Genomic DNA, 13,895 nt, shown 5'->3' on the forward strand with positions numbered 1-13,895 from the left:
TGTCAAGCATCATCCGCCAACATCGCTATCAGTTTGTTTAAAGTTGTACCGTCCACACAGCTAATAGCTGAAAATATCAAAACGGGAATATTTCCTCTGTTCACACAGTTAATATCATGATGTAAAACTTCAATGATTCCCTGTCTTCACAACTAATAATGAAAATTAGAGCAAGTGTTCGCAAAATTAAGGTAACGCAAAAACATAAAGATTTATAGTACATTATTTACATAGTTACACACTTAAACGGTTTAACCACATTTCTCCCTTCCGCTTATATGCTTGATTATAATCCGTTGTAAGCGGATATGTATTAGTACTATATATAATACTGTTTTGCAATAGATTAATCAAGGTTTATAAAAAGAATCAAACACATATGTCGATTGAGTGACAAAGATGATGGCTGTCACCGATATGTGCTCATTTAATCCTAAGCGAAGCCGAGCATATCATATTTATTGACGAATTCATCATACAATGATCATGACAATTGTCAAATTTTCAAAAAGAAGAGTTGAACAAAGGACTACTCGACACAGCAAAATACTAGGCCACTGTAAGTAGTTCAACAGTCAGCATGGCTAAGAAGATCATGTTTAGAGAGTACACGACAGCCGATGCTAAGAAAGATGGCCTCCGTCTGATGGCCAAGAGAAAGAACCAGGACCTCCGGAGGATGTCACTTCTGCTGCTAAGGGTAAGTACATCTGACCTTAATATAGAGGTCATACATGACATACAATAAACGTTTCTACTGCTGCTCAAGGTAAGTCTTACCTGTACATAGCGACCCCTATGTAGAAGAGAAACGTGACATGTGACATATATAATTACTACTTCTGAGCTTAGTAAAGCTTAACTGTACATAACGGACACCTATACTAACAAAGCTGACCCCTATAGATGTCCTACATAACAAACAGTTAATGTTACGTCTACTGGTGCCCTGTATATAGCAGACTCCTGTGTATAAAGAACATACATCCTTCATTCCCTATTTTAACCTGTTTTACTCATTGGTTGATTATCTATATCCTTTGATTATGATATGAACATTATATTTTTTACAATTCTTTTTTTGAAACAACTTATTTAACTTATATTAGTCACTCCTGTTGGGTTCAAATGCTGATATTGCTTCCGGTGAGATACTAATGTCAGTATGGTGCCTCTTGTAAATGCTGGGAAAGCTTACCTCTCAAAAAGGTTCTGTCAGCAAGTCACATGTCACACCGCCGCGTTCCTGGTGGCCGCCCTGGAAATGCGTTGCTGCAATACTTAGTAGTTGAGTGACATTGGTGAAAGGCGAGCCTCCAGTGCCTTCAAAAACTGGGAACCCGTGGCTAAGGGAAGGACAACCGTAACAGAAAAACCATAGCCCTGCTACAAATGTAACAACCCGGTCTTGTAAAAACAATAACGTTACGGAAACAGCAACGAAGAAATGTAACACAACGCTGAGTAAATATCTTCCATGGGCAACGACTCGTATGACTGACAGTGGTTGAAGCCGAAAGGGGGATACTGGCACGACAATGAAAGTGCTGAACACAAAATCAAGCACCAACCTTAGTTTTTGAATGTCCGTACTATGTCTGAGAGACTGAAAGAAAGTGATATTGAAGAGTACCAAAAAGCACACAGAACTGTAAAGAGCCTTGTAAGAGCAGGCAAACGAAAGAGTCTCGATGACATGGCGTCAAAAGCAGAAGCAGCAGCAGCCCGCAACGAGCAAGGTACTGTATATAAGATTACAAAACTTATCTCTGGGAAGTGCCGCACAAAAAACAGCGCACTCATAAAGGACAAAAAAAGGAAGACTATTGACAACTGAGAAAGAGTAGGAGACATCATCGAGCAGTGTTCAGAATGGCAAAGACAACTCTACATAACCTTTATTGATTTTGAGAAAGCCTTTGACATTATTCATCGAGACAGCCTCTGGAGACTCAGATGGTTAATGTCATCAGAAGTTTTTATACCTTTTTCACATGAAGTGTTGGGATCAGCTACCTCAGCTTCGAAGTCAAGACTGGAGTGCGGCAAGGGTGTGCCATGTCCTCGATCCTGTTAAACATGGACATAGACTGGGTCATGGGGAAAACAACGGAAGATGTACCCAGAGGAATACGTTAGACATCCTTTTCAGCGTTAAAGAATCTGGATTTCGCAGATGAAATCGCCCTGATGTCTCATTCATACCAACACATCCAAGAGAAGACAACCCTACTCAACAACTTCAGTCAACAAGTTGCACTAAAGATCAACCAAAGGAAGACTGAAGTAATTACCCTCAATGTGAAACACAAAATTATATTTGTTTAGGAGAAAGATCAACTTAATTCAACATTTGACATGTTTAAATTTCCCTGGCCGAGACCTTCCAAAGCCAGTACAATTAGGGGATACCGACCGCACGAGCACATATACATTCACCTACCTAGGAAGCACAATCAACAAGGATAGAGGATCTATCTAGGACATCGCTAACAGATTGAACAAGGCCAGATTTGACTTCATAAGCCCGTGAGAAATGTGGGAATCAGCATGGCATAGCACCAGAACCAAGCTGAGTATATACCAGAGCTGTGTGCTATCAATACTTTTATATGGTTAAGAATGTTGGCGGATGACAGAGGAAGACTTGTTGAAATTGTCAACATTTCACACAACCAGATTGAGGAAAATTCTGAAGATGTTCTGGCTAAGAGTAATCTCCAACATGAACTGATTAGACAGTACAACAAGGAGAGTTTGAGAGACATCATCAGGAAGAGACGCTGGAGGTGGATTGGACAGGTGCTAAGGAAGGAAGGCGATTCCATCACAAATTTTGCAGTACACTGGACTCCTGAAAGTAAACGGAAGAGAGGTCGCCCCAAAACCACATGGCGACGCGCGGTGGAAACAGAGCTCAGTGACATGGATCACAGCTGGGGAACTATCGAGTGATTAGCAAAGGATCGACAGGTGTGTAGGAACTTCGCTGCTGCCCTTAACGTCACCGGGCATGTGTTTTTCTTCACTTATCTAACATTTCATTTACTTTTCGAGTCAATCATTGTAACATACACATACTGCATGTTCTACAATGTGCCCTGTATATTATTGTGTTGATGGGCTGTTGAAATTTTTTAAGATAGATAAATAAATGCCGTCGTGAAGATTGGGAACCAAAGTAATTCATAGCGTTATACATGAAACACTGTTTTCAGAAGGATGTTTCGGATACTATTGTTATTAACATGTCAACCAAAGTCAAGGTATTCTATTTTAGTTTATCATGTTCCAATAACAGACGTTCGAATGTGCCTCGTTATGTTGGTACGGAAACAATAACAGACGTACAACACATACCCTATAGAACCGCTCGCCGTGTTTCACCCTTACATGTATCATGCAATTAGCCATTCTCTATCTGAGGACCGTATTGTCTCCTGTGTAAACATATCAACTTACAGCTAGGTCGGTCAACAATGGTACCTACACTTATCTGTTCCCGCCATTCTCATAGGTTGTACGATCAGTAGGATCAATATCAAGTAATGAGTGCCGCCGAAAATTACGCTGAATTAAAAATTAATCAGAATGTGTATTATCTAGGTAATTACAGCGGAACTTTAGTTAAAATGTGTATTATCTAGGTAATTACAGCGGATTTTTAGTTTTTTGTCCGGTAACCATGCTAAGGGATACTGTGCACTGTCTTCGAAATATAAATCTGCTGAATGTTAAGAAAATATCTAGAATTGAAATTCAAGTACACACTGGATCCCAGAAAAACCTACCATACACGTATCTTTCATCTTTCAAATACACAAGAGGTTTCTAACGTTAACAAATAAACAAACGCTCATTTATCCGGAGTAAATTGTTTCGTCCGTTTTTTTTAGGGTTATGGACCATATAATGTCTTTTCTTTTATATCGTCCCCTTCCAATATTTGTCTGTTCACATCCTCTTAGTTTTGTTTCTACTTTCTTACACAAATGTGACACACTTTGTTCACAAGTCAGAAATATTCCTCATTGCCAATCCTACACACGGAATATAACAGCTGCACCCTTTATATATAGTAGTACTTGTTAGAAATGTTGTAACTGTGTATGGCCGTTGAACAGTTTTTAAGGTCTCACTACTTGATGAACAGTGGGGTACCCGGCGATATTGTGTATTGTCAGCGAGCTTTAGTCTGGATGTTTGGCTTTGTGCGGTAGACAGGTGACTCGTTATCGTCGGCAGTGTTAACATATCTCGTGTTTTGGTTATCTCCTGTTGTTGTGGCCCGTTATCGTCGGCAGTGTTACATATCTCATGTTTGGTTATCTCCTGTTGTTGTCTGTATTCACTAGGAGTAATGATAGTATCCATGTGTTCTTTACCCTGATTTTGTGTTTGTTTACTATCGATTTGTTTGTTGTTATTTTGTAGTAGCAGGGCGTCTTTGATAAAATGCCAGATAGAAGAATCAATGGCGATGTCATCCGTTATTACAAGTTTTGTAATACATCTTTGTTTACGAGTTTTACCTGCTGTCAATGGTACGTACTAATACATGTATTTAACTCTAGTTATATTGACAACAGTGCCGTGGTCGTAGGTACAATAGCTAGTGGATTATATTGTCAATATATTTTTGCAATGTCATAATTAGTCGCTGTTTGGTTTACAGTGACGTGATGTAGCAGTCAAGACTAATTAGAAGTTTACCAGGGTTTTATAGAAGGTGACACCAGATATTCCGGAGCTTTAAATTCGGTTTCTTGTAACAGAAGATATTTCATACGTAGAAGTCAATCATGGTTATATGTAGTAACGTTAGGTATTCGAGACTAATTAGTGTATGTGGTAGCGTTAGATAGTCCAGACTTATTAGTAGTCTATTGAAGGTTTGTATGTGGTAACGTTAGGTCCAGACTAATTAGTAGTCTATTAAGGTTTTGTATGTGGTAACGTTAGGTATTCGAGAACAATTAGTGTATGTGGTAACGTTAGATAGTCCACACATTATGGTTTTGTATGTGGTAGCGTTAGGTCCAGACAAATTAGTGTATGTGGTAACGTTAGATGGTCCACACTAATAAGTAGTCTATTAAGGTTTTGTATGTGGTAACGTTAAGTTCAGACTAATTAGTAGTCTTTTATGGTTTTGTATGTGGTAACGTAAGGTATTCGAAACTAATTAGTGTATGTGGTAACGTTAGATGGTCCACACTAATAAGTAGTCTATTAAGGTTTTGTATGGGGTAACGTTAAGTTCAGACTAATTAGTAGTCTTTTATGGTTTTGTATGTGGTAACGTTAAGTTCAGATTAGTTAGTAGTCTTTTATGGTTTTGTATGTGGTAACGTTAGGTATTCGAAACTAATTAGTGTATGTGGTAACGTTAGATAGTCCACACTAATAAGTAGTCTATTAAGGTTTGGTATGCGGTAACGTTAAGTCCAGACTAATGAGTAGTCTTTTATGGTTTTGTATGCGGTAACGTTAGGTATTCGGGAATATTTAGTGTATGTGGTAACGTTAGATGGTCCACACTAATAAGTAGTCTATTAAGGTTTGGTAGGTGGTAACGTTAAGTCCAGACTAATTAGTAGTCTTTATGGTTTTGTATGCGGTAACGTTAGGTATTCGAGAACATTTAGTGTATGTGGTAACGCTAGATAGTCTACACTTATTAGTTGTCTAGTAAGGTTTGGTATGTGGTAACGTTAAGTCCAGACTAATGGGGAGTCTTTTATGGTTTTGTATGCGGTAACGTTAGGTATTCGAGAATATTTAGTGTATGTGGTAACGCTAGATAGTCCACACTTATTAGTTGTCTAGTAAGGTTTGGTATGCGGTAACGTTAAGTCCAGACTAATTAGTAGTCTTTTATGGTTTTGTATACGGTAACGTTAGGTTTTCGAGAATAATTAGTGTATGTGGTAACGTTAGATAGTCCACACTTATTAGTAGTCTAGTAAGGTTTGGTATGCGGTAACGTTAAGTCCAGACTTATTAGTAGTCTTTTATGGTTTTGTATACGGTAACGTTAGGTATTCGAGATTATTTAGTGTATGTGGTAACGTTTGATAGTCCACACTTATTAGTAGTCTATAAAGGTTTGGTATGCGGTAACGTTAAGTCCAGACTTATTAGTAGTCTTTTATGGTTTTGTATACGGTAACGTTAGGTTTTCGAGAATAATTAGTGTATGTGGTAACGTTCGATAGTCCACACTTATTAGTAGTCTACTAAGGTTTTGTTTGTGGTAACGTTAGGAATTCGAGACTAAGTAGTGTATGTGGTAACGTTAGATAGCACACACTAATTATAAGTCTATCAAGGTTTTGTATGTGGTAACGTTAGGTATTCGAGACTAATTAGTGTATGTGGTAAAGTTAGGTCCAGACTAATTAGTGTATGTGGCAACGTTAGATAGTCCACACTCATTAGTAGTCTATTAAGGTTTTGTATGTGGTAACGTTAGATAGTCCACACTTATTAGTAGTCTATTAAGGTTTGGTATGCGGTAACGTTAAGTCCAGACTAATTAGTAGTCTTTTATGGTTTTGTATGCTGTAACGTTAGGTATTCGAGAATATTTAGTGTATGTGTTAACGTTAGATAGTCCACACTTATTAGTAGTCTATAAAGGTTTGGTATGTGTCAACGTTAAGTCCAGACTAGATAGTCCAGACTTATTAGTAGTCTATTAAAGGTTTGTATGTGGTAACGTTAGGTCCAGACTAATTAGTAGTCTATTAAGGTTTTGTATGTGTCAACGTTAAGTCCAGACTAATTAGTAGACTATGATGGTTTTGTATGTGGTAACGTTACGTCCAGATTAATTAGTATGCTATTAAGGTTTTGTATGTGGTAACGTTAGGTGCAGACTAATTAGTAGACTATGATGGTTTTGTATGTGGTAACGTTACGTCCAGATTAATTAGTATGCTATTAAGGTTTTGTATGTGGTAACGTTAAGTTCAGATTAGTTAGTAGTCTTTTATGGTTTTGTATGTGGTAACGTTAAGTTCAGACTAATTAGTAGTCTTTTATGGTTTTGTATACGGTAACGTTAGGTTTTCGAGAATAATTAGTGTATGTGGAAACGTTAGATAGTCCACACTAATTAGTAGACTATTATGGTTTTGTATGTGGTAGCATTAGGTCCAGACAAATTAGTGTATGTGGTAACGTTAGATGGTCTACACTAATAAGCAGTCTATTAAGGTTTTGTATGTGGTAACGTTAGATAGTCCACACAGATAGTCCACACTCATTAGTAGTCTATTATGGTTTTATATGTGGTAACGTTAGATAGTCCACACTAATTAGTAGTCTATTATGGTTTTGTATGTGGTAACGTTAGATAGTCCACACAGATAGTCCACACTCATTAGTAGTCTATTATGGTTTTATATGTGGTAACGTTAGATAGTCCACACTAATAAGTAGTCTATTAAGGTTTGGTAGGTGGTAACGTTAAGTCCAGACTAATTAGTAGTCTTTATGGTTTTGTATGCGGTAACGTTAGGTTTTCGAGAATAATTAGTGTATGTGGAAACGTTAGATAGTCCACACTTATTAGTAGTCTATAAAGGTTTGGTATGTGTCAACGTTAAGTCCAGACTAGATAGTCCAGACTTATTAGTAGTCTATTAAAGGTTTGTATGTGGTAACGTTAGGTCCAGACTAATTAGTAGTCTATTAAGGTTTTGTATGTGGTAACGTTAGGTATTCGAGACTAAGTAGTGTATGTGGTAACGTTAGATAGCCCACACTAATTAGAAGTCTATCAAGGTTTTGTATGTGGTAACTTTAGGTATTCGAGACTAATTAGTGTATGTGGTAACGTCAGATAGTCCACACTAATAAGTAGTCTATTAAGGTTTTGTATGTGGTAACGTTAGGTGCAGACTAATTAGTAGACTATGATGGTTTTGTATGTGGTAACGTTAGGTCCAGACTAATGTGTATGTGGCAACGTTAGATAGTCCACACTCATTAGTAGTCTATTAAGGTTTCGTATGTGTCAACGTTAAGTCCAGACTAATTAGTAGAATATGATGGTTTTGTATGTGGTAACGTGAGGTCCAGATTAATTAGTATGCTATTAAGGTTTTGTATGTGGTAACGTTATATAGTCCACACTCATTAGTAGTCTATTAAGGTTTTGTATGTGGTAACGTTAGGTATTCGAGACTAAGTAGTGTATGTGGTAACGTTAGATAGCCCACACTAATTAGAAGTCTATCAAGGTTTTGTATGTGGTAACGTTAGATAGTCCACACTCATTAGTAGTCTATTATGGTTTTATATGTGGTAACGTTAGATAGTCCACACTAATTAGAAGTCTATTATGGTTTTATATGTGGTAACGCTAGATAGTCCACACTAATAAGTAGTCTATTAAGGTTTGGTAGGTGGTAACGTTAAGTCCAGACTAATTAGTAGTCTTTTATGGTTTTGTATGCGGTAACGTTAGGTTTTCGAGAATAATTAGTGTATGTGGAAACGTTAGATAGTCCACACTAATTAGTAGTCTATTATGGTTTTATATGTGGTAACGTTAGATAGTCCACACTTATTAGTAGTCTAGTAAGGTTTGGTATGCGGTAACGTTAAGTCCAGACTAATTAGTAGTCTTTTATGGTTTTGTATGTGGTAACGTTAGGTATTCGAGAACAATTCGTGTATGTGGTAACGTTAGATAGTCCACACTAATTAGAAGTCTATTATGGTTTTATATGTGGTAACGCTAGATAGTCCACACTAATAAGTAGTCTATTAAGGTTTTGTTTGTGGTAACGTTAGGTCCAGACAAATTAGTGTATGTGGTAACGTTAGATAGTCCACACTTATTAGTAGTCTATTAAGGTTTGGTATGCGGTAACGTTAAGTCCAGACTAATTAGTAGTCTTTTATGGTTTTGTATGCGGTAACGCTAGGTATTCGAGAATATTTAGTTTATGTGGTAACGTTAGATAGTCCACACTTATTAGTAGTCTATTAAGGTTTTGTTTGTGGTAACGTTAGGAATTCGAGACTAAGTAATGTATGTGGTAACGTTAGATAGCCCACACTAATTAGGCGTCTATCAAGGTTTTGCATGTGGTAACGTTAGGTATTCGAGACTAATTAGTGTATGTGGTAAAGTTAGGTCCAGACTAATTAGTGTATGTGGTAACATTAGATAGTCCACACTCATTAGTAGTCTATTAAGGTTTTGTATGTGTCAACGTTAAGTCCAGACTAATTAGTAGACTATGATGGTTTTGTATGTGGTAACGTTAGGTCCAGACTAATTAGTAGTCTATTAAGGTTTTGTATGTGGTAACGTTAGATAGTCCACACTATTTAGTAGTCTATTAAGGTTTTGTATGTGGTAACGTTAAGTCCAGACAAATTAGTGTATGTGGTAACGTTAGATAGTCCACACTTATTAGTAGTCTATTAAGGTTTTGTATGTGTCAACGTTAAGTCCAGACTAATTAGTAGACTATGATGGTTTTGTATGTGGTAACGTTAGGTCCAGATGAATTAGTAGGCTATTAAGGTTTTGTATGTGGTAACGTTAGGTCCAGACTAATGAGTAGTCTATTAAGGTTTTGTATGTGGTAACGTTAGGTCCAGATTAATGAGTAGTCTATTAAGGTTTTGTATGTGGTAACGTTCGATAGTCCACACTTATTAGTAGGCTATTAAGGCTTTGTATGTGTCAACGTTAATTCCAGACTAATTAGTAGACTATGCCGGTTTTGTATGTGGTAACGTTAGGTCCAGATTAATTAGTAGGCTATTAAGGTTGTGTATGTCGTAACGTTAGGACCAGACTAATGAGTAGTCTATTAAGGTTTTGTATGTGGTAACGTAAGGTCCAGACTAATGAGTCTTCTATTAAGGTTTTGTATGTGGTAACGTTAGATAGTCCACACTTATTAGTAGGCTATTAAGGTTTTGTATGTGTCAACGTTAAGTCCAGACTAATAAGTAGACTATGATGGTTTTGTATGTGGTAACGTTAGGTCCAGATTAATTAGTAGGCTGTTAAGGTTTTGTATGTGGTAACGTTAGGANTGTACATTACATCTTTCATAATACGTGTGTCGTTACATGGTACATACGTCGTTTGTACATTACATGGTACATAATACATTTGTATATTACATGGTACATAATACGTGTGTCGTTACATGGTACATAATACGTTTATACATGACATGGTACATCATACGTTTGTATATTACATGGTACATACTACGTTTGTATATTACATGGTACATAATACGTTTGTATTTTACATGGTACATAATACGTTTGTATATAACATGGTACATAATACGTGTGTATATTACATGGTACATAATACGTTTGAACATGACATGGAACATAATACGTTTGTATATTACATGGTACATAATACGTTTGTATATAACATGGTACATAATACGTGTGTATATTACATGGTACATAATACGTTTGTACATTACATGGTACATAATACGTTTGTATATTACATGGTACATAATACATTTGTACAATACCTGGTACATCATACGTTTGTATATTACATGGTACATCATACGTTTGTACATTACATGGTACATCATACGTTTGTACATTACATGGTACATAATACGTTTGTACATGACATGGTACATAATACGTTTGTACATGACATGGTACATAATACGTTTGTATATTACATGGTACATAATACGTTTGTATATTACATGGTACATAATACGTTTGTATATTACATGGTACATACTACGTTTGTATATTACATGGAACATAATACGTTTGAACATTACATGGTACATAATACGTTTGTATATTACATGGTACATAATACGTTTGTACATGACATGGTACATCATACGTTTGTATATTACACGGTACATAATACGTTTGTACATGACATAGTACATCATACGTTTGTATATTACATGGTACATAATACGTTTGTATATTACATGGTACATAATACGTTTGTATATTACATGGTACATAATACGTTTGTACATTACCTAACTGATACATGTGTTTTCGTACATTACCTAACTGATACATGTGTGTTCGTACATTACCTAGCTGGTACATGGTGCGTTCGTACTTTACCTAGCTGGTACATGGTGCGTTCGTACTTTACTTAACTGGTACATGGTGCGTTCGTACATTACCTAGCTGGTACATGGTGCGATCGTACATTACCTAGCTGGTACATGGTGCGTTTGTACATTACCTAGCTGGTACATAATACGTTTGTACATTACCTAACTGATACATGTGTGTTCGTACATTACCTAACTGATACATGTGTGTTCGTACTTTACTTAGCCGGTACATGGTGCGTTCGTACATAACCTAGCTGGTAAATGTGCGTTCGTACATTACCTAGCTGGTGCATGGTGCGTTCGTACTTTACCTAGCTGGTACATGGTGCGTTCGTACTTTACTTAGCTGGTACATGGTGCGTTCGTACATTACCTAGCTGGTCCATGGTGCGTTCGTACATTACCTAGCTGGTACATGGTGCGTTCGTATATTACCAAGCAGATACATGGTGCGTTCGTACATGACCTAGCTGGTACACGGTGCGTTCGTATATTACATAGCTGGTACACGTGTGTTCGTACTTTACTTAGCTGGTACATGGTGCGTTCGTATATTACCTAGCTGGTACATGTGTGTGCGTACTTTACTTAGCGGTACATGGTGCGTTCGTACATTATCTAGCTGGTACATGGTGCGTTCGTATATTAAATAGCTGGTACATGTGTGTTCGTACTTGACTTAGCTGATACATTGTGCGTTCGTACATTACCTAGCTGGTACATGGGGCGTTCGTATATTACATAGCTGGTGGTACATAATACGGTTTTACATTACCTAACTGATACATGTGTTTTCGTACATTACCTAACTGATACATGTGTGTTCGTACTTTACTTAGCCGGTATATGGTGCGTTCGTACATAACCTAGCTGGTAAATGTGCGTTCGTACATTACCTAGCTGGTGCATGGTGCGTTCGTACTTTACCTAGCTGGTACATGGTGCGTTCGTACTTTACTTAGCTGGTACATGGTGCGTTCGTATATTACATAGCTGGTACATGTGTGTTCGTACTTGACTTAGCTGATACATGGTGCGTTCGTACATGACCTAGCTGGTACATGTTGCGTACGTACATTAACTAGCTTGTACATGGTGCGTTCGTACAATACCTAGCTGGTACATGGTGCGTTCGTATATTAAATAGCTGGTACATGTGTGTTCGTACTTGACTTAGCTGATACATTGTGCGTTCGTACATTACCTAGCTGGTACATGGGGCGTTCGTATATTACATAGCTGGTGGTACATAATACGGTTTTACATTACCTAACTGATACATGTGTTTTCGTACATTACCTAACTGATACATGTGTGTTCGTACATTACCTAACTGATACATGTGTGTTCGTACTTTACTTAGCCGGTATATGGTGCGTTCGTACATAACCTAGCTGGTAAATGTGCGTTCGTACATTACCTAGCTGGTGCATGGTGCGTTCGTACTTTACCTAGCTGGTACATGGTGCGTTCGTACTTTACTTAGCTGGTACATGGTGCGTTCGTATATTACCTAGCTGGTACATGTGTGTTCGTACTTGACTTAGCTGATACATGGTGCGTTCGTACATGACCTAGCTGGTACACGGTGCGTTCGTATATTACATAGCTGGTACACGTGTGTTCGTACTTTACTTAGCTGGTACATGGTGCGTTCGTATATTACATGGCTGGTACATGAGTGTTCGTACTTATGACATGGTACATCATACGTTTGTATATTACATGGTACATAATACGTTTGTACATTACATGGTACATAATACATTTGTATATTACATGGTACATAATACGTTTGTACATTACATGGTACATAATACATTTGTATATTACATGGTACATAATACGTTTGTACATTACCTAACTGATACATGTGTGTTCGTACTTTACTTATCCGGTACATGGTGCGTTCGTACATAACCTAGCTGGTAAATGTGCGTTCGTACATTACCTAGCTGGTGCATGGTGCGTTCGTACTTTACCTAGCTGGTACATGTTGCGTTCGTACTTTACTTAGCTGGTACATGGTGCGTTCGTATATTACATGGCTGGTACATGAGTGTTCGTACTTTACTTAGCTGGTACATGGTGCGTTCGTACATGACCTAGCTGGTACATGGTGCGTTCGTATATTACATAGCTGGTACATGTGTGTTCGTATATCACATAGCTGGTACATGGTGCGTTCGTATATTACCTAGCTGGTACATGTGTGTTCGTACTTGACTTAGCTGATACATTGTGCGTTCGTACATTACCTAGCTGGTACATGGTGAGTTCGTACAATACCTAGCCGGTACATGGTGCGTTCGTACATAACTTAGATGGTACATGGTGCGTTCGTACATTACCTAGCTGGTACACGGTGCGTTCGTATATTACATAGCTGGTACATGGTGCGTTCGTACATTACCTAGCTGGTACATGGTGCGTTCGTATATTACCTAACTGATACATGGTGCGTTCGTATATTACATAACCGTTACATGTTTGTTCGTACTTTACTTAGCAGGTACATGTGTGTTCATACTTTACTAAGCTGGTACATGGTGCGTACGTACATTAACTAGCTGGTACATGGTGTGTTCGTACAATACCTAGCTGGTACATGGTGCGTTCGTATATTAAATAGCTGGTACATGTGTGTTCGTACTTGACTTAGCTGATACATGGTGCGTTCGTACATTACCTAGCTTGAACATGGTGCATTCGTATATTACATAGCTGGTACATGTGTGTTCGTACTTGACTTAGCTGATACATGGTGCGTTCGTACATTACCTAGCT

General features: G+C 37.7%; 1 protein-coding gene across 1 annotated transcript in view; it reads left to right on the plus strand.

Annotated features, from left to right (window-relative positions):
- The first annotated feature begins 469 nt into the window (after nt 1–469).
- LOC110453985 overlaps nt 470–13,895 on the plus strand; it is a 43,145-nt gene continuing 29,719 nt past the window's right edge. The window contains exon 1 of the mRNA XM_021503254.1: nt 470–700. Coding sequence (XP_021358929.1) covers nt 581–700 — 120 coding nt within the window. The 5' untranslated portion in view covers nt 470–580. The remainder of the gene's footprint in view (nt 701–13,895) is intronic.

The sequence above is a fragment of the Mizuhopecten yessoensis genome, unplaced genomic scaffold, assembly GCF_002113885.1.
Source record: "Mizuhopecten yessoensis strain PY_sf001 unplaced genomic scaffold, ASM211388v2 scaffold7597, whole genome shotgun sequence".
In the NCBI taxonomy this organism is placed as follows: Eukaryota; Metazoa; Mollusca; class Bivalvia; order Pectinida; family Pectinidae; genus Mizuhopecten; species Mizuhopecten yessoensis.